Source organism: Camelus ferus, chromosome 16, assembly GCF_009834535.1.
Source record: "Camelus ferus isolate YT-003-E chromosome 16, BCGSAC_Cfer_1.0, whole genome shotgun sequence".
NCBI lineage: Eukaryota > Metazoa > Chordata > Mammalia > Artiodactyla > Camelidae > Camelus > Camelus ferus.
Window position 1 is genome coordinate 13,912,937 of NC_045711.1, and position 18,893 is coordinate 13,931,829.

Below are 18,893 nucleotides of genomic sequence, written 5' to 3' on the forward strand. Positions count from 1 at the left end.
TAAGAAGGAGCATTTCTTTTTTTAATAGCAAATGGAGGTACACACTTAAAATGGTAAACAGGTATTGAATTTTATCAAACATTTCTTTTCTGCACCCATTGAAATGATCACATGATTTTTCTCCTTCAATCTGTGTATGTAGAATGTTACCACTAATTGATTCTTATAATGTTCAGTCCCATTTACCATCCTGGAATAAACCTGGTCTTTTCGCAGGATATATTATCTTTGTTATATATTCCTGGATTCAGTTTGCTAGTGTAACTTTTTGGAATTTTTTTGCATTTGTGCTCATATTCATGATTGAGATTTACATGTAACTTTTGTCTTGATATCAACATTTATATACATTGGCTTCATCAACTGAGCTGGGGTGCAGTTTTTTGGTTGGTTTGTTCTCTGTAAGAGTTTGGGTAAGTTGGGAATTATTTCTTCCTTAGCTATTTCACTCCCATAAGTGTCTACAGCCAAGAAATACGGGATCCTGACTTAAGTGTCTCACCACCATCTTTGTTGCACTGTTTCTCTCCAGGGCCCTGGAGCGCCCCCCATGGGTTACAGTAGCCATTTACCATCATGAGGAGAGCAGGTGCGTGTCTCGCCCTCTCTGGGCTCTATAGTGCTGGAGGCAGTGGGTGGACCACAGATCATTTACAACAGCCTAGGTAGGCTGAGTGGAAAAACAAGTGTTTGTAAGCTTGCGAGAGATGTGATGCTTTGGGGAGGTGCCTCATGGGCTTGCTTTTTGGAGTGGGGGAGGAAATGGAGGATTCCAGAAAGCCAAGGTACAGAGCCCCAGGCCCTCAGTGCAGCAGGTACATTCACATTGACTCCAAAGCTGTTCATCAGAGGCTTGGCCAGAAGTAGCAGCATCGGTGTAGAAGTGTGGACGACAGTCCTCCTTGCTCTCTAGCCCCACTAGATAGATTGGTACCACTGCTTTTGTACTGTGAGTACCAATGTCAACACAGCGAAAAAGAGAAATGATATCTTGGAATTACAGTGAAAATAGCTGTGGCCTGGCAAACCCTCTGAAAGGGACTTCAAGACCCAGAGGTCCACAGACCACACTTGGAGGACTGAAGCACTCTGACACTGACTCGGCTGCACCTGAGAGTATTTGGTGATTCCCGAGGAATGATCAGCCTCCGAGATGATGACGACGGTGATGCTACTGCTGTTAATTGAGTGCTGAAGGTGAGCCTGGGCTTTTTAATCATGTCCCATGAACTGTCTCTTAATTCCCACTACAGTCCTATGAAATTGACTTTATTATTTTCATTTCACAGGTGGGAAAACAGGTTTGCTGTGCCCAAGACCGTATAGCTCATACACTGGGAGCTGTGAACTCTGTCTCTCTGGGTCTCCTGAACAACCCACAGGGGAATAAAGGCAGCGGGTTGGTCATGGGAGAAGTCGTGAATTGTGATGCAGTCACAACAGGGGTCTCCGTCGATCCCATGGGCTTGGGGCGGGGGTGGGGGTTGGACTGTGGACTTGAGATGGCTCTTCTGTGTTATCTTGCTTTGGGCAAGGGGATCATCCCTGCTACCCTCTCTGCCTGGTCTTTGCGTGCAGACTGCCCTGGGGACGGGGGCATGATCCTGGGTGAGGTGGCTTTCTTGGGTGGAGGGCAATACCTGGGGAGGGACCTGGCTGAGAGCTGTCAGCCACCACCACAGCACCCCTTCTAGGGTCTGAGGCTTAAGATAGTTGAGTTCTTTGGCCCAGAGCCTGACTCCCAGTGGAAGGAGAGCTTCACCTCTGGGGCAGAAGGGTAGTGGGGTCATAAATCTGCCTGAGCGCCAGTGAAGCCTAATGGCTGGAATTCATGAAAGAGGCTCCAGTTTCTTTAAGGTTGAAGGGGCCTTAAAACCGTCAGACCCAAATTCCCACCCAGTGCCAGAATCCCTTCAGCATCACCTGAAGGGAGGCCCCTCAGGCTCCATCTGAGCTATTGAGTGTGTGGACCTGTTCTGCCATTTGACCTTGGACAAGTCAGTTTCCTCATCTGTAAAAACAGAAACGATAGCGGGGTGAGGGGTATAGCTCAGGGGTAGAGCGCGTGCTTGGCGTGCATGAGGTCCTGGGTTCAATCCCCAGTGCCTCTGTTAAGGAGAGAAAAAAACTAAAAATAAGGTGCTTTAAAAAAATAGAAACAATCATGTAACAACTTGCTATTGCTCTGTCTCAGGGCTGTTGTGAGGTCTGAGGGAGGCAAGGACTGAACGCATTTTGTAAAGGGAAAGCTCACCTGTTTCTGGGCTACACAACGCCCACTGTTAGAACATTCTTCCTTCTATTAAGCAGGAATCTGGGTCTTGTAACTCTTAGCCACTGGTTGGGGCCTGTCTTCCAGTCTGTGCTGTGATTCTCAGCTTGCGACCCCAGGACTAGCAGCATCAGCGTCTTCTGGCAGTGTGTTGGAAATGCAGATTCCCAGGCCCCGCCCCCAAACTAATGACTCAGACAGTCTGGGGATGGGCTCAGCTGGCTGCACTTTAGCGAGCCCTCCTGGCGCCTCTGAGCCCTGCTGGGCGTGCTGAGTACTCGGCTCATGCCACGTCTGCAGCGTTAAAGACGGGCAGCGTGTGGTCCACCGACCAGGAGGTTGGGTGTCACTGCAGTTGTCAGATGACTTTAAAAGCTTCCCAACACTCTCAGTTTCTGTCCTTATCCTGTGGGAGACCATCAGCAAACAGTGCAGAGATGGGCACTGGTCTCTGAACGACAGTGCAAGTGGAGTTGCCCCAGAGCCATACCTCTCAGGTTTCACGTGCTCGCAGGTCACCTGGAGATCCTGTTCAGGCGCACGTTTGGATTCGCTGCATCTTGGAGGGCTCTGGGATTCTGTGTCTCTGAGCACCCAGCGGATGCTGCTTGGACCACTCTTAGAGCAGCAAGGCTCTAGACAGAGCACATTCCGTCTCTTTTCTCATGAGTGTCTACCTAAGTGTTTGAAGCTGGCAATGGTGCTCCCATTCACCAGGCTTCTTTGGCATAAATATGATCAACTTCAGGCAGCAGAATTTCCACACCCCCTCCCCCAGTCACACCCCCACTCCTATGCAGGCTGCACCTATGGGTGTTATCCACTCCCTGCCCTCCTGCCCACGCCTCCTGTCTTCTCTTTCCTCTCCACCTGGCATTTGGCATTATTTCCTTCAGTATTTCCTAGGCTGACTCCAGCTCAGGGGGAATTTTCAGATCGCTTCTGCTTCTGGGAAGCTCTTCAGGCCAGAGGAAGGAAATCAGGCCAGAGCTGGACAGAGCAGTGTGTACCTGCCTGACCTGGACTCACTCCCTGGTGAGCCTTCTGCTCCTACCGCCCCTCCCCAAGGACTCCTGTCTGCCCATCCAGAGTTGCCTCAGTTCAACACTAGCGACCTCGGCTTTCCTGTCTCCACCCCTTCTTAAAGCACCCGGGGCACTTGAGGGCTGGGAGGATAACACAGAGCAGAGGGGGCGGGAAAGTAGCTTTTGTAACTGAGTTGACACTTCTGTGACACTTCACAAGGATCCCCCATCCCCGTCACCCGGAAGCCCTTTCCTCCATCTCTGAGGACTCCCCAGAGCCAATCGCACACCCCAAAGCCAGCCTTCAGCCAAGGCTTTGTTTCAGAAGATCCCTGTAAAATGCCTTTGCTGGGAAGGAGCAGAACTGAGGCCAGTCTCATGCCCGAACATCTCAGCAAGGATTCACGTATCAAATTAGAGAGTAGGTTGCCCATCCTCAGGGGCATAAAACGCATAGGTAGATATCTTAAAAAAAAATTATACACAACTTTGCAGAGAAAGGAAGCCTCAAAGAGATGAGAAACCCCACTTCCTCACCCTGATCATCATGTCCGACACATCCACATGTTTTCACAGGGATTTGATCAGCGTGCGTATATTAAGCCTCTTTCATTTAACTTCTTTTAGTAAATATCTTCGCAGATACATCCTGATGCAGTCCAGTGTTTATGCTGTCGCCTTTTAAAGGATACCTAACCCTCCAAGTAATCCTAGACTAGCATGGTGATTGCAAACTCGGGCCCTATCACTAAACTAGCTGTGTGACATTAAACAAATTCTTAACCTCTCTGAGCCACACCTGTAAAATGAGGATAAAATAGGAGCCTACAGCAGAGAAGTTGTGCGAGTATTAAATGAGATGAGGCATGTAAAGTTGTTAAAACAGCGTCTAGCACGTAGAAGGTACTTCATGAGTGTCAGCTGCTGTGATTATAACTGTGCCTGTGAAGTATTCAGGTCGTCCTTGATTCCTAAGCATTTTAGGTTATTTGCAATTATTTTTTTTACTATGAAAATGCTGTTATGAACGTTTATCCTTTCTGGCAACCTCTATGGACATCGGCACTGGAAGATTCTAAGATCATGAAGAAGGTGCCGGCCCTTGATGGAGGTGGCAGTTTCACGGTGGAGAGAAACCGGGAAATGAATGGTGGCAATAATCCAAGGGCCCGGAGAGGAACGGGGGAGGACAAGTGAGGGGGTGAGAATCAGGAACCGGTCGGTGGAGCAGTTGACTTTTGAGAGGAACTTGTGATAGCTTTGAGGGGAAGGTGCTTCTGAGGCTTGTTATTTATTTCCCCTCTGTGTCCCCAGAGCTAGAGCAGCTCCTGGCCTGTCACAGAGCCTCAGTCAATTCACTGTTGGCTGGATGAGTTGCCCGCTTGGTCTCCAGAAGGAGCATTGCCCCAGCAGGGCCACCAGCCTGCCGTGGGCTGGCTCTGGGTTCACATCCCAGCCGTGTCCCGATTTGGGTCCAGATGTTTGTGCTGGCCCCACCCAGACCTCTCCCTCCTGACTCATGGGACAGGAAGTTCCTGGCTGCAGGGCATGGCCTCTGAGCTAGGGTCTCTTCCTCCTCCTGTCAGCAGGGAGAGGCCCTCCGTGGAATTCGGGCCACTGGCGGGGGAGGAAATGATGTTATGTTATGAGAAGTTGCACTCTTCGCAGGAGTGTTGAAGGACAAGGGGTGTCTGCTGGGTCTGAGTGCCGGCGGGTTGAACAGTGAGTGGAGGGAGATAATCTGTACACAGGCTACGTCTTAGCATCTCATGTTAGCAGTGGTTCCTCTTTCGTGGGAAAGCGACAAGTCAGGATAAGCAACGAAGAAAGGAAAATGCCAGCCGGCATTCTGGATAGCCCACTTTGCGCCAGGGGCTTTACAGCCGTCGTGTGGGTTTGTCCACACAATGACCCTGTGGGAAGGCAGCCCAGTTCCAAAAGCGAGCAGCAGACTCAGCAAAGCCCGTGGCCCGGTGCTCATGAACCCTCATCATGAACAGTTAGTTGGTGCATTTTTTTTTTTTTTTAGCCCCTACATTGCTTCGTCTGGAAATAGGAACTTGACCTAATGGGAGAAATAGGAAACACCCCTCTGCACTCTGGTTTCGTGGGGTTTGGGTGCAGCTGGTCCCCCGTGACTCAGACTTGACCAATCAAAGCCCCCTTCCTGCCTGCCACCTTCCCACCAGGAGCCAGACCATCCGGGCAATCAAAGCCCATGAGCCCAGCCCTTCGGCTTTCACAGGAACTCCGGGGAAAGAGAAACTCTTCCCTTCCGGCTGCTAGAATGAGATGCTAAGATACAGGATATAAGCCTAGCCGTTTTGTAATCAGAGGGGCAGGCTTCCTGGGAATAAAGTTAATTTGGAGGAATGCAGGATGGAGAGATAGAAAGAAAGAGAAAAATAAGAAATCATCTGGAAACCTAGATCCAACTACATATCTGTGGGCTCAGTCAGCCTGGAGATTGACTACCCTTGAAATTTTCATTTAGGTGAACCAATAAATCTTCCTTTTTGCCTAGACATTGAAGCTGACTTCCTGTCACAGCTGAGTGAGTTCCTATGACTTGTCCCCCCACCTTCCCCACACTCTGCGGGATGGAATGCTTGGCCCTGAGAAGTCCTCTCAATTTGCTGCCTTGAATAAGGTGGCCTAGTAGGACTGGCAGGCGCAGGGGGTGTGGGTGTGGTCCTGCATACTCTGATATCTCTATATACAAATTAGCAGATTTGTTTTTACTTGAGTTTCATTGATTCCACTTAGTGGTGTGCTGGTAAATGTTTAACAAGCAAACAAATAAAAAAAGTCTGCATTGAAGTGTTTGCCAGTTTCTGTGGTGTAAATATTTGCACAACGGCTAAGCAGAATATCCGCATGACATCAGTAAATGCAGAGACAGGAAGAGATGTAAGTACCACACCGTCAGAGATGTCTGTCACACGGAGTTAGCAGTCGTAAATCATAGGTCATGATACAGTGTAGTGAATAATTAGGAAGTTACAGGTTTAGATTTTTTATTACTTTTGTTTTTCACATACTGACAATCCCCGACGTACGATGGTTCGACTCACCATTTTTCAACTTGATGAACGTGATACGCACTTAATAGAAACTATACTTCGAATTTTGAATTTTGATCTTTTTCTTGGCCTAGAGATGAGCAGTCTGATCTTCTTGCGATGCTGGGCAGGGCAGACACAGCTCCCAGACAGCCACGCAGTCACGAGGGGAAGCAACTGATGCACTTACAGCCGTCCCGGACCCAGACAACCGTTCTGTTTTTCACTTTCAGTGCGGTATTCAACCCACTACATGAGATAGTCAACACTTTACCGTGAAATAGGTTTGTGTGAGATGATTTTTCCCAGCTGTAGGCTAACGTAAGCATTCTGAGCACGTTCAAGGTGGGCGAGGCTAAACTATTAAATGCATTTTCAACTTAACGGTATTTTCAAATTACAGTGGGTTTATTGGGACGGAATCCCATTGTAAGTCAAGGAAGATCTGTAGTTTATCTTGTAACATTATAAAATTTAATTTTACTAACGTCTGTGTACAGCGGTCTAACAAAATTCCTAAAAATTTTATGATTGGCTTTTGTGAGCTGGCACGAGCTGGGTCTAGCACTCTGGGTTACCACTTAGATCCCAGAGGAAATAACTGCTTCTTCCTGGATTCAAGAGCTGTGAGTGTGCGCTCTGGTTTAAGTTTAAAAAGGGGCCTAGATGCGATCCTAAAAGCTTGATTTGGGGGAAGGCCTGTGTCATGTTGAAGTGTGCAATGAAACTGAAAGGGTCATTAGCCATCTGAATGGGACTGATGACCTGAAGACGTCCACTTGTGCAGGTGTGGGCAGGTGTAGGGAGGTCACCAGGGTAGGGCAGAGCTTCAGGTCAGATTGCTCGGGGCTCCACGACCTTCCCTTGGCCTGAAGGTGCAAGCGGGGCGAGAGGACTGGTTACTAGAGATGGAGACAGAGAGGGCTGGGGAGTGGGGCGCCTGGCAGGAAGTGGGACCTTTGCCTGCAGGGAGGGACGCAGGGAATACACACCCTCTCGCCCCTCCTTCCCCTGCCTTTCTGTCTCAGCTCCCCATTGACTGGACCCACCTGAAGGCCAGAGAGCAAGGAAGCTCATTGTTTCAACATCCTGGGGGGACTGGAGAAAGAGAGGGGCTCTGAAAGGGTCAGATGGCACCAGTCTTGACTTGGGTATATTGTTGTGGAGTAGACGCCCTGATCCTTTGTCTCAGGACAAGGAACCTCACTTTTTGAATTGTCACAGCCCCCTGCATCCCAGAGACACCCAGGGGCTGGTCACCCACCCCTATTCAGGGCAGGGGGCTGTTTGTGGAGGTGCACTGCCTGCCACCCCAGGGCCCACACTTCTCTTCTAGCCTGGCAGAGGTTCCTGGGATGAGAAGCATGAGGTCTGGGAGCAGACCCTTGGCCATGGCCCCATCTGTGCTGCTGCCCAGGTCAACCCCAGGGCCCACTCTCTGCCCGGCCAGTCCTTAGCCTCCATCTCAGATTCTGCAGGGTCCTCTTCTCCAGACACTCAGCTGAAGGAGCCCTGGTCTGGGAACTCCGAGGCCTGGGCATCTGGCTCTGATTCTACACCTGAAGTGGTTACCAGATCCTGTCACTAATCTGATTTTCTCATCTGCAAAACCAGAAGCCTGGACCAGATGTCATAATTCCGGGGGCACCTCTGACTCAGTGTCTAATTTCCAGACTTCAGGGGTGCAATCTCTAGGTCATCTGCATAATGAAAGGCGTGTCTTTTCACAGCCAGGAGGTGGCAGCAAAGCTCTGTTTTGAAGGGGCCCGTGGGTCAGGGTAGGCTCTGCTCTCCAAGGCCCCAGAACTGGGGTCCAGATTTGGTGGCTAGGTTTCACTGCTGAATGGTGGTAATAATGATGATGATAGGAGGAGCAGTAGTAATGCTAACAACAACGATACCATTGTTATCATTCTTGTTAGGTAAACATCTCCAATTTGGGTGACACTGCAGTGCTGAGGAAGTCTTGCACAGCATCACACAGGAATCTTTCAAACAACTCCATCCTGAAGTAGGTAAGCACCAGGACTTCCATGTCGAGGCTCAGAGACATTCCCTGGCTTGCCCAAGGCCTTCTGGAAAGCCTGGGGTGCCAGATATCTGGGGGCCCAGGGTGGGGTTGTGGGGACCAAGTAAGTGCAGAGACACTGCAGGGTGAGGGTTGGGGGGCTTCTCCGGGAACTCCAGGTGAGCTGGAGTGTGTTTGAGCAGGTGGAATTCAGATCTGCTTTTATTGGGGTGTCAGGAAGGAGTGATTCCACAGGAAGTTTTTTTGATGACCTCCAATTGCATGGTATGTTAACTCCCCAAACCAGAAGAAGCCCCTTAGAGACACAGCCAAAGCCCCAGGCTGTTGTCCATCCGGACCCCTGTCTTACACTCCCCCTAAGCCACAAAGCCGTGTGTCACCCCTGCCCACCATGATGACAGAGTGCTAACGATGTGTCCAGCTCTAGACCAAGGGCATTTCTTGCGCATGCTTACTTACTGCTCAAAATAACACTCTAAAGGACATTGTTACATCCCACTTTACACACAAGGAAGCTGAGACTTAAAGTCATGAAGTGACTTGTCCCTAATCACACAGTGTGTGAGTGAGGGGGCAGGACCAGGACCCAGGCAGGTCGGGCGCCCAGGCTCTCACCACCACAGCACACGCCCAGGCCGAGGGAAGAGCCACCGGCCTGAGACTCTGTGCTGTACGGCGAGTCTGTGGAGCTGCCACTCAGCTCCTCCTCAGCACTGGGCAAGCCGTCGCCCGTCTGCAACACCGCTGGAAAATCGCCTGATCTCCTGACGGGCTTGTTGGGAAGCCGGAATGGAAAAGAGGAAAACAGGCACATGAACACTCAGCCTCATGCAAAATTGCTCTATGTATTTGAAATTGTATTATTATTCTTACTGGAGGACGATGTAGTGGGTGGCAGATGTGGGACTAGGATTTGGTATCCAGGGACTTTGAGAATGGCCTCAGTTTCCTTGCCTGTAAAGGCGAGGAGATTGAAGAGATCTCTCTCTTTTTTTTTAATTGACATATAGTAAACTGTCAATTTCTGGTGTGCAGCATCATGTTTCAGTCACACATATACATACATATATTCCTTTTCATATTCTTTTTCATTGTAGGTTACTACAAGATATTGAATGTAGTTCCCTGTGCTGTACAGTATAAACTTGTTATCTGTTTTATATATAGTAGTTAGTATCTGCAAATTTTGAACTCCCAATTTATCCCTTCCCACCACGTTTACCCCCTGGAAACCATAAGTTTGTGAAGAGATCATTTTTAATGGACTTTTTCATCCTCAAGTTTGGCAGTGGTGATGGTGAGGATGGTGATGGTGGTGATGACAGTGAGGATGGTGATGATGATGGTGAGGATGGTGATGGTGGTGATGACAGTGAGATGGTGATGATGATGGTGAGGACGGTGATGGTGGTGATGACAGTGAGGATGGTGATGGTGGTGATGACAGTGAGGATGGTGATGATGGTGAGGATGGTGGTGATGACAGTGAGGATGGTGATGATGATGGTGAGGATGGTGATGTTGGTGATGACAGTGAGGATGGTGATGGTGATGGTGAGGATGTGATGGTGGTGATGACAGTGAGGATGGTGATGGTGATGGTGAGGATGGTGATGGTGGTGATGACAGTGAGATGGTGATGATGATGGTGAGGATGGTGATGGTGGTGATGACAGTGAGATGGTGATGATGATGGTGAGGATGGTGATGGTGGTGATGACAGTGAGGATGGTGATGATAGTGCTGGTGTCAGAGCCACAGGGGTTGGGCTGGTGATGAGAAGGAAAGGAGGATCTAGAAGGCCAGAGAGAAGGGGTGATCTAAGTGTTCGAGGAGAGGGCACCTCAGTGCCTGGTACAGACTAAGTCAGACCACCTGCACCCCTTGCCCCCAGCCCAGCCCCCCATCTGTCACAGCGAAGCTATGATTTTTGATTGTTATCTCCGCCTTACAGAGTAAGGAGATTGAGGTTCAGAGAGTTAGTCTGAAGCTGCCCAAGGCCACACAGTTGGTATGTGATAGCATCCGGATTCCATCCAGGTTTGCTGGAACCCAAAGTTTGTAACCTTGACCACACAGGTCAGTCTGACCGTGAGACAGCTCAGGTTCAGAGAATGCATGTGGGCAACCCAGGCCATGCAGCTACTGCTACTAAGCGGTCAGGCCGAGGCTCAGATTTAGTCTTGGCTCCTGAAGCTGTCCTTATTCATCTTGCTGCATTCCTACTGCTTCAGGATAAGAAAACCAACATAATCAGAATCAGTGGGATCTGGGGAGAAGCCGGGAGTGAGCCCTAAGACTAGCTGCTCCCTTCCCCCTCGGCCCGAGCGCCCATGGGGGAGGATCCATGCACGTGGAGAGGAGAGACCCCGCTGGAAGGAGGAGCAAGGCTTGCAAGATAGGCCAGCCCCTATGCAGTCTCTCCCTAAGCATCTGTCCGCTCAGGAATGAGTGAATTCAGGTGCTCGGATGTTATGGGAGCTGTGGGTGGTCTGAGAGGAGTGGGCACAAGGCCCCTGGGAGGGACAGGATGGAAAAACAGAGCTTCTTGGAGGAAAGAACCTGGCCTGGGGTCTGGGATCTTGTGGGTTGTCTCCCCTTTGCCCTGGACAACTACAGTCAGAACACTTCACCTTTCTGGGCCCAGTTTCCCCTTCTGTAAATTTAGGGAGAAATGGGGAAGTGAATTTGAAAGAATTGTGAGTTGCTAGGACAACAGTGTGCTATAATTATGAGAAAGGGTCTTTATTTTTAAATGCACAGTGAGGGGTGGGTGGTGGTTGATCTGGAAGTGGGCTGGAGTTCCACCTTTCCCGCTTGGGGCCAGGAGGCTCCACTTCCACATCCCTTACTTTCTGTGTGTACAACATACTGGCAAGAATCTGAAACCACCTTGTGGAGAAGAAAGGGACCATGATAATAAGCACAGCAGAGCCAGGGATCCCAGTAGTCAGGAGAGTTTATTTCTCACAACACTTTCCCTCCACTCTCCCGAGATGTCCCATGGCAACAGGCATTGGGAGAGGCTCATTCTTCCATCTTCTGTGGGAGAAAAAGAATCGTACACAGAAGATGAGTCAAACTGAAGGGGAGGCTGAGCATCGTCTTCAAGTGGGCAGCTGGGGAGGCTGGAACCTCAGAAAAATATTAAGGCGTGGCTGTGTCTCCCTTTGCATTGTAAAAATAAACCAGTTGAGCCCCTGGAGATGGGATGGACTCCACCCCTCACCCCCCACCCGCACCTCACCAAAGCAGGGGCTTCTTGGGCAGCGCCACTTGTAACAGGGAGGGACAGGGGAGAGGAAGGGTGTCTGGCCCCTGGTCAGTCACTGCTCCCCCACTCCATGGGCCTGGAACCACGGGGGGCCTGGCTGGAGCAGTGGCATCTGTGAATGCACTACCAGCAGCAGGGAAGGGGCACCAACAGGCACCTTCCAAACTCTGCCTGGGTGCTGCCTGGTCTGGGGTCTCAGGACGGCTGGGGAAGAGGTCTGCTCTCACCTGGGCCCCCACATCCCGGCTCTTGGCCCGCAGCTTGTTGACCTGGGACTCAGCGATGTCTGCCCGCTCCTCAGCCTCCTCCAGCTCGTGCTGGACCCGCCGGCACCTGGACAGCTGCGTGTTGGCCTGCTCCTCCTGAATGGAAGACAGAGGGGGCAGGAGGCTGAGGAAGGCCCACACCTGGCCCCTGACAGCCCCTGGGGAACTGGGAGGGCTTGGGCCCCCAGTTCCCTGATAGCAGAGGAGAGACAGCTAGCCCTCCAGCAGTGCGGACGACGCCCGCAGCTCCTGCCCGTGTGGACTGCCCTGGCCCCTCACGGGTCTGCTGCCCCCGGATGCCCCCACGTTCCCCTGCACCCCCTTCTGTGTCGTCTCCCCTGCTGGAGCTCTTCAGAGGAGACCCGAGTCTCCCAAGTCACCTGGAAGTGTCAAGAGACTGATGGCCCAAGCCCGCTGCCCTGTGCCTGCTCCCAGCACCATCTGCCTGCAGCGAGGACAGCGCGTGGGTCTCTCTGAGGGCCATCCAGGGGTTTCTGATGAAGGTGGCCTCCTGGGTCCCCTCCAGCCCGGCCAGTCCTGCGTGACTATGCTAATCTGGTGGGTAAGGATACCTCCCTCCATTTAACCAGTTCAGATCTGCTTCCTGAGGTCAGGATGGAACCACCAGTCATTGATCCAGGGCAGGGTCCCCAGACCTTTTTCCTCAGGACACTTGTCCCGTGGGATGCTCTGCCTCTAATAAAAAGGAGCCAAGGTCCATCCAGGATGGGAAATGCTACATTCAGAACGCCTCTTCTACTTTGAAGAGCTCATTCCATGTTACCTGCAAAATCTGAGAAATCCTTGAAGCAAAACGATTCGTCCAACTTTGTGGAACCCAGAGTTTCCCAAATGATTTTTTTTCTATTAAAAGAAAAAGACCCCACTCCTCCCCCACCCACTGCCCCAGCTTCCTGCTACTAACATCTTCTGACCTAGTGTTCCCAGAAAAAAAATCTCAGCAGTGCTGGTTTCTGCCCAAACCGTTTCCTCCCTGTTGCTTTCACTTGTTTGCTAAGGGCAGATCAGAAAGGATGAACAAGAGGGTGGGAGTGAGGGAGGCCGGGGAAGGATGGAGGTGGTGAGGGCCAGGGACGGGGTGAACCAAATTAGGACGTGAATTAGAATGAGGTGTCTGAGGTCAGGTCTCAGGGGCAGGGAGGGCGGAGTGAGGCAGGGGCAGATGGGGTGAGTCAGGGTGGGTGAGATAAAGCCAGGTCGGCAGAGGCAGAGTGAAGGGGTGGAGGTGGCTGGGCCAGAACGGGTGAGGCAAGGGGCCTGGGGAGGGGAGGTAGGGCAGGTTTGCCTAATACAGACTGGGAGGGAGATGGCAGGTGTCCTGTCCTCGTGTTTATAACCTGCTGACTGAAAACCGAGGCCTCAGACCCTATGAACCTGGGATGTCCTCCTGCTCAGGACCAGGGGGCCCCCAGGACCCCACACTCACGGCCTCCTCTGCCTGCCTCTTGTAAGCCTTCACTTTGGCCTGCAGCTTGTCCACCAGGTCCTGGAGCCTGAGGATGTTCTTGCGGTCCTCCTCAGCCTGCAAACAGAGTGTACGTGCCAGGGCCCCAGACCCCTGCCGCTTCTGCCGGCGCTGATCCAGCAGGCGTCCCCCGAGGATTCAGTGAGTCACTGCTTACCTGGTAAGTCATTTCTTTAACCTTTCGTTCATATCTGTGGGCGCCCTTCAGGGCCTCGGCTCCCCTCTTCTGCTCAGCGTCGAGCTCACTTTCCAGCTCCCGCACCTGCACACGGAAGGAGCGCAGAGGTCAGGTGGCATCTCCCAGGCTTTCCTCACCCACTCCTGTGCCATTTGTTGGAGGGTGAACTCAAGATCTGCTAAGCCTGTTTTGCAAAAGTGTCTGTCCTGGGGCTCAGGAACACATTTTCTTCACAAGGCTGCCTCTAGTCCGTGCCAGGGCTCTGCACACGTGACAAGACGTCCTCTCTGGGCAGAAGCAGCCCCAGGGGCACATGGCTTGGCTACTGGATTGGGCTGTGCAAAAGATGTGCCTTCCTCTGGGTAATGCACTCAGCAAGGGCTGTTGTGGGGACTCTGATTCCTGATCAAGTAAGGCAGCAGGGCTCATGGAGAGGGCTGGAGCCAGGGAGAGTCAAAGGTGTGTTTAAGCCCTGGCTCCAGCTGACTGATCCAAAGCAAGTCAGCTGCCATCACTGAGTACGAGTTTTCTGCGTATTTAGGATGGAGATGATAATTCCTGCCCAACCTGCCTTGAGTGTGGGGATCAAATTAAACAAAGTCTGTGGATGATGTTTTGTAATGATACAGTGCTGCACATGTATGGTTGATTTCATAGCTGCGTCTGCCTTTTCTCAAGTCTTGAGGGGACAGGACAGCCACCAAGGATGCAGGTCACCCCCTACGGCCCGACTCCTCAGTCCAGAGAGAGCCCAGCGGCGGGGGTGGGAGGGTGGCTCTGGGCTTGCAGACTCGCTAGATCAACCTTGAAATCTACCAGCGGAACAGGCAGCTCTGGGCACAGATCCAAAAAGGATCCCACCCACGGGCCCTAGGAAGCTGTCTTCCGTCAGGTTCTAGAAAACACTTGCTTCCCTTGGGGATTCTCGCTAGGCCTCTGAAAGGTTCGTGGAACTGAGATAACGGGGCAGCTGGGAATTGGAGGACAGTCATGGTGCCTCACCAGGCTGAGGGGAGGCTGGCAAAGTGTTCCCTGCCAACCCAGGAATCAAAGAATCATTAGAGGGTGGCATGGGGTCTAATTCCTCCCTCAAGGGAGGACCCATGAGATGGATAATCCCAAGTTCGTTTTAGTAGAAGGGGACTGGGAATAATTAAAAATAAGCATTTAAAGAATTTGAGGGGGAGCTCTAATTTCCCTGGTGTTTACTTCTGTTTCTCGTATGTCTACAGCTTTGTAGTTTTTAGCTCCAAAACCTTTTCACACTTAAAATGTATTCAGAGCTGGGTGACCACATCCTTGGGCGGTTGGCGTAAAGAATGTGTTTGGGTCTTTCCTGCTGGGAGAAATTGTTTCCATCTCTTCTCCCCCTCATCCTCTTCCTCTCCCGCTCCTTCCCATCCCTTCTCTCGGGGACCACAGAGACAGTCTAACGTCCTCCTCTGTGGAGCTCTTCTGCAAAATGCCAACTCATAGTGCTGCCCGTTTTAAAACACAAATAAAACAAACCATCCCAGGTCTAAAGGGGAAAGGAGGGGGTACAGGAGACAAAGGGAAGAATCAGCAAATAAATTTAAAACTACGAAGTACACTCCCAGATAAAGAAAAAGCACGACTGTCCCATGTGGACATTGCACTTCGCCAGCGAGTGAGCCTGGAGGAAGTGCCAATCACCCTCCGTTTAGGATGAGTGAGAAAGATGTGGGAATTGCAGGCGGCGTGTAGACATTAGGAAATCTGGGGAGGGAACGAGATCCGGCAATGGGAGGCAAAGGAAGAGGACAGATTTTACGTAGGATGGGCCATCACTTATCAAAGTGGAGCTCAGTCCAAAATGTAAATCACACCAAAATGTGTAATTTTATGATTGTAAAGTATGCCTCCCCACAATTTAGGTAGATGTGACTCTAGATAAAAACATTTAAAATGTCGTTACATTACAGGTACCGAGGGACATGCATCCTAAAGTGGGTTTGTGTGTGCTGGCGGAGGGGCCAGCGAGGGAGAAACAGGTGCGACGCTGGGCTCACAGGGAGCTTCACAGGCGGTCCCCAAATGAAACCTGCAGTCGACTCAGTGCCCCATTCCTGCCACCTGAGTTTCCGCATTGTGGTTCTGCCAGGGGTGATTGAATGGTGTCCCTTTGGGAGCGAGAGTCCTCCCCCATTGCCCTACCCGGTTCTCCAGCTTCTGGATCTGCTTCTTCCCGCCCTTCAGGGCCAGCTGCTCAGCCTCGTCCAGGCGGTGCTGCAGGTCCTTCACCGTCTGCTCCAGGTTCTTCTTCATCCGCTCCAGGTGGGCGCTGGTGTCCTGCTCCTTCTTCAGCTCCTCGGCCATCATGGCCGCCTGGTTAAGTTCACAGGAAGGACCGGTGGGCCACCCGCCCTCCCTGCCCGAGTGCATGGAGGATGCTGTGAGGTTGGTCCTGGGTGTGCTGATGCCTGCCTCCCTCCCTCAGCCGTCACTGATTCCGCACAGCTCCCCTCCCGCTTTGCCTCTGCTGAGGCTCCATCTCCTTCCGTCTCTCCAGGAAGCCACCACTGTAGGTGGTACCACTGTAGGTGGTAAGGGAAAGAAACCTACTTGTGCTGCTTAGAAGCCCCTTTCTTATCTCCAAACAGCATCTCTGATAATAAAGGAGCTCACATCTGTGATGGCCTTCTTGGCCTTCTCCTCTGCATTTTTGGATTCCTGGATAGAGTTCTCCACTTCCGCCTGGCACTGGGCTATGTCAGCTTCCAGTTTTTTCTTGGTATTTATCAGGCTCGTGTTCTACAAGAAAAATTAGGTTCAGGTTACATTTGGACACTAACAGCGATTAGAGGGAGAGAGCTGGGTGGGGAAAGACGTCCAGCATGATCATGTTCCATTTCTTATTTTTCACATGGGTGAAAAAATATAAAAAAGATAGTGTTTCATTCTTGGTTGAACAGTAAGTGCCAAAAAAGACCCAAGAATTGTATGTAAAAGAATTGAGTAAATGATAAAGGTAGACTTTCAAATATTTGTGGAAGGATAGATTATTTAATTAAAGGTGTTGGAATAAGAAAATGGTTGACATAACTATATGAAATGAAAAATAATTCTCATGATCAAAATACATCATACATGGAATTGTAAGGGTGATGACAAACCAGAAAACATTTGCAATGTATGTTGCTGAAAAAATATTTCCTTCCTTAATATGTAAATAAGACAAATCATTAAGAAAAAAGGGCGTAAATACCAATAGCTAAGACACAGAAGAAATACAGATGGCCAAAAATGTGATGAAATGTTCTACCTGACTAATAATCAAAGAAATAAGAATTTTAAAAGGGAGATGTTTTTCAATCACAGAATTGGTGAAGATTAAAAAAAAATAGCTAGGGTTTTTGAGAATTTATAGAAAATAGTTCTCACATATTTTCCCAGTGGGAACAAAAATTGGGATAATTAAGTTAAAGAGTAATTTATAACATAAATATCTTTAGCATTTTGACCATGGAATTGTCCTTCCAGGAATTTGTTTACTTTTAGGAATATTAAGGAAATAATAATCCTGGATGTATGTGAAAATTTAGTTATGAAGAAGTTTGTCATAGCACTCTTTCTAATAGTAAAAATTTTTATTGAGAACAATCTAAAACTATCCAACCATATTGATTAAATAAAAGTACCATAATACACAACTAAAATGGACTACTTTTCTGTCATTAAAAACCATATCATAGAAAACTGTTTTAAAGTATAGAAATATGATCAGGACACATTATTAAATGAAAAAAAGTTACAAAAAGATTGATCACATTTACAAAAAATATCATATTTACGCACAGAGACGAGCACCTAGAATAAAAGATCTCTAAATGTTAACACTATGGTTGATGTTTTTCTTCTACTTTTTGGCTTATATTCTCTATTTTTTACAACAAGGAATTTAAAAAATTTTCCTAAAAATAATTATTTCAAAAAACAATCTTAATTTTCTAAGCTTGCTGCTTAAATGTTACTGCCTCAGTGAAGACTTCTCTAGGCCCTTTATGCAACAATTCATCCTTCCTTGCTTTGATTTCCCGACAATGTGCATGTGCAACCTTTTATCTTCAGGTAAAGGATAGTTCAGGAATCTGTCCATCTAGAGACAGTTATTTCAAGAACTAAGCCTAACGGAAGTTGGTCTTGATCACTAGTCTTGGAGGAGCGATGGGGTTCCTTTCCGCCCAGCCCCCAGGGTGGACCCCAGGCGGAGGGAGGAAGGACACACCTGGGAGTGCAGGAGCTGCACGCGGTCACTGGCGTCCAGCAGCTCCTGCTCTGACAGCTTGCGAGTCCGCTCCGTCTGCTCCAGGGCCGCCTTCATCTCCTCCAGCTCCTCCAGCAAGAGGCCATTCCTGCGCTGCACGATGGCCAGCTGCTCCTTGAGGTCCTCATTGCTCCTCAGGGCGTCATCCAGGTGCAGCTGGGAGTCCTTCATGGGAAACCAGGGGTGAGGCCAGAGCCCAGGGCAGGCTGAGGTCCTGCCAGGTCTGCCAGGGGCCGCACGCTTACCTTGAGCTGGCCCTGGACTGCACGCAGGTGTTTCTGAGTCTCCGCCACCTGGCGGTTGGAGTGGCCCAGCTGGATCTCCAGCTCATTGAGATCTCCTTCCATCTTCTTCTTCAGCCTCAGAGCATCATTCCGGCTCCGGATCTCAGCATCCAGCATGCTCTGCATGGCCTCTGCTGCCCGCTGGCTGTTTCTTTTCAGCTGCTCAGTTTCTTCATCCTTCTCAGTGAGCTTGCGGTCAAGCTCAGATTTTAACTGGTTCAACTCTAGCTGGGCACGCAAAATCTTGCTCTCTTCATGTTCCAAGGAACCCTGATAAAAGTAAAGGAGTGATTGGGAGTGCCAGGGGCAGCCACCTTTTTGAATGGGTTTTTTCATCCCTATTATTATAAAATGAGTATTATTATGCTTGTTTCATGAGCATTTGAATAGAACAATACTCAGAGAGGTCAAGCAATTTGCTCCCAAATGTCCCTACTGACAATGAAACTAGAAATGAAATTTTATTTATTTATTTATTTATTTATTTATTTATTTATTTATTTATTTATTTATTTAATTGACGTATAGTTGGTTTAGTGTTGTGTTAATTTCTGGTGTACAGTGTAGTGATTCAGTCATCTATATACATATTAGAACTGAAACTTCTATATCTGTTATTAACAATCTTATGTCTTGAGGAGGACAGAGCATCTTTTTGAATTGGATTGAGTGTGTCTGTTTTAATAGTGACCAGAAGTCAGAAGCCAGCCCATTCTCTAAAAGGACACAGCA

At 49.7% G+C, this 18,893-nt stretch overlaps 1 protein-coding gene, 1 long non-coding RNA gene and 1 other non-coding gene across 4 annotated transcripts in view; 2 read left to right on the top strand and 1 right to left on the bottom strand.

The window, feature by feature from the left end:
• Positions 1-1,411, top strand: part of LOC116669321 — a 58,757-nt gene extending 57,346 nt beyond the window's left edge. For both annotated transcript variants that reach the window (XR_004326686.1, XR_004326688.1), the window contains 3 exons: positions 533-589; positions 1,004-1,197; positions 1,290-1,411. This is a non-coding gene — a long non-coding RNA (uncharacterized LOC116669321). The remainder of the gene's footprint in view (positions 1-532; positions 590-1,003; positions 1,198-1,289) is intronic.
• Positions 1,412-2,039: 628 nt separating this feature from the next.
• Positions 2,040-2,111, top strand: TRNAA-GGC. The gene has a single exon. It is a non-coding gene; the product is annotated as a tRNA-Ala (tRNA).
• A 9,505-nt stretch (positions 2,112-11,616) lies between these two features.
• LOC102507296 (myosin-13) overlaps positions 11,617-18,893 on the bottom strand; it is a 45,411-nt gene continuing 38,134 nt past the window's right edge. Inside the window, exons 32-38 of the mRNA XM_014552593.2 lie at positions 18,123-18,431; positions 17,839-18,042; positions 16,239-16,364; positions 15,768-15,938; positions 13,572-13,676; positions 13,376-13,471; positions 11,617-12,024 (exon numbers count right to left, since the gene is read on the bottom strand). Coding sequence (XP_014408079.2) covers positions 11,632-12,024; positions 13,376-13,471; positions 13,572-13,676; positions 15,768-15,938; positions 16,239-16,364; positions 17,839-18,042; positions 18,123-18,431 — 1,404 coding nt within the window. The 3' untranslated portion in view covers positions 11,617-11,631. The remainder of the gene's footprint in view (positions 12,025-13,375; positions 13,472-13,571; positions 13,677-15,767; positions 15,939-16,238; positions 16,365-17,838; positions 18,043-18,122; positions 18,432-18,893) is intronic.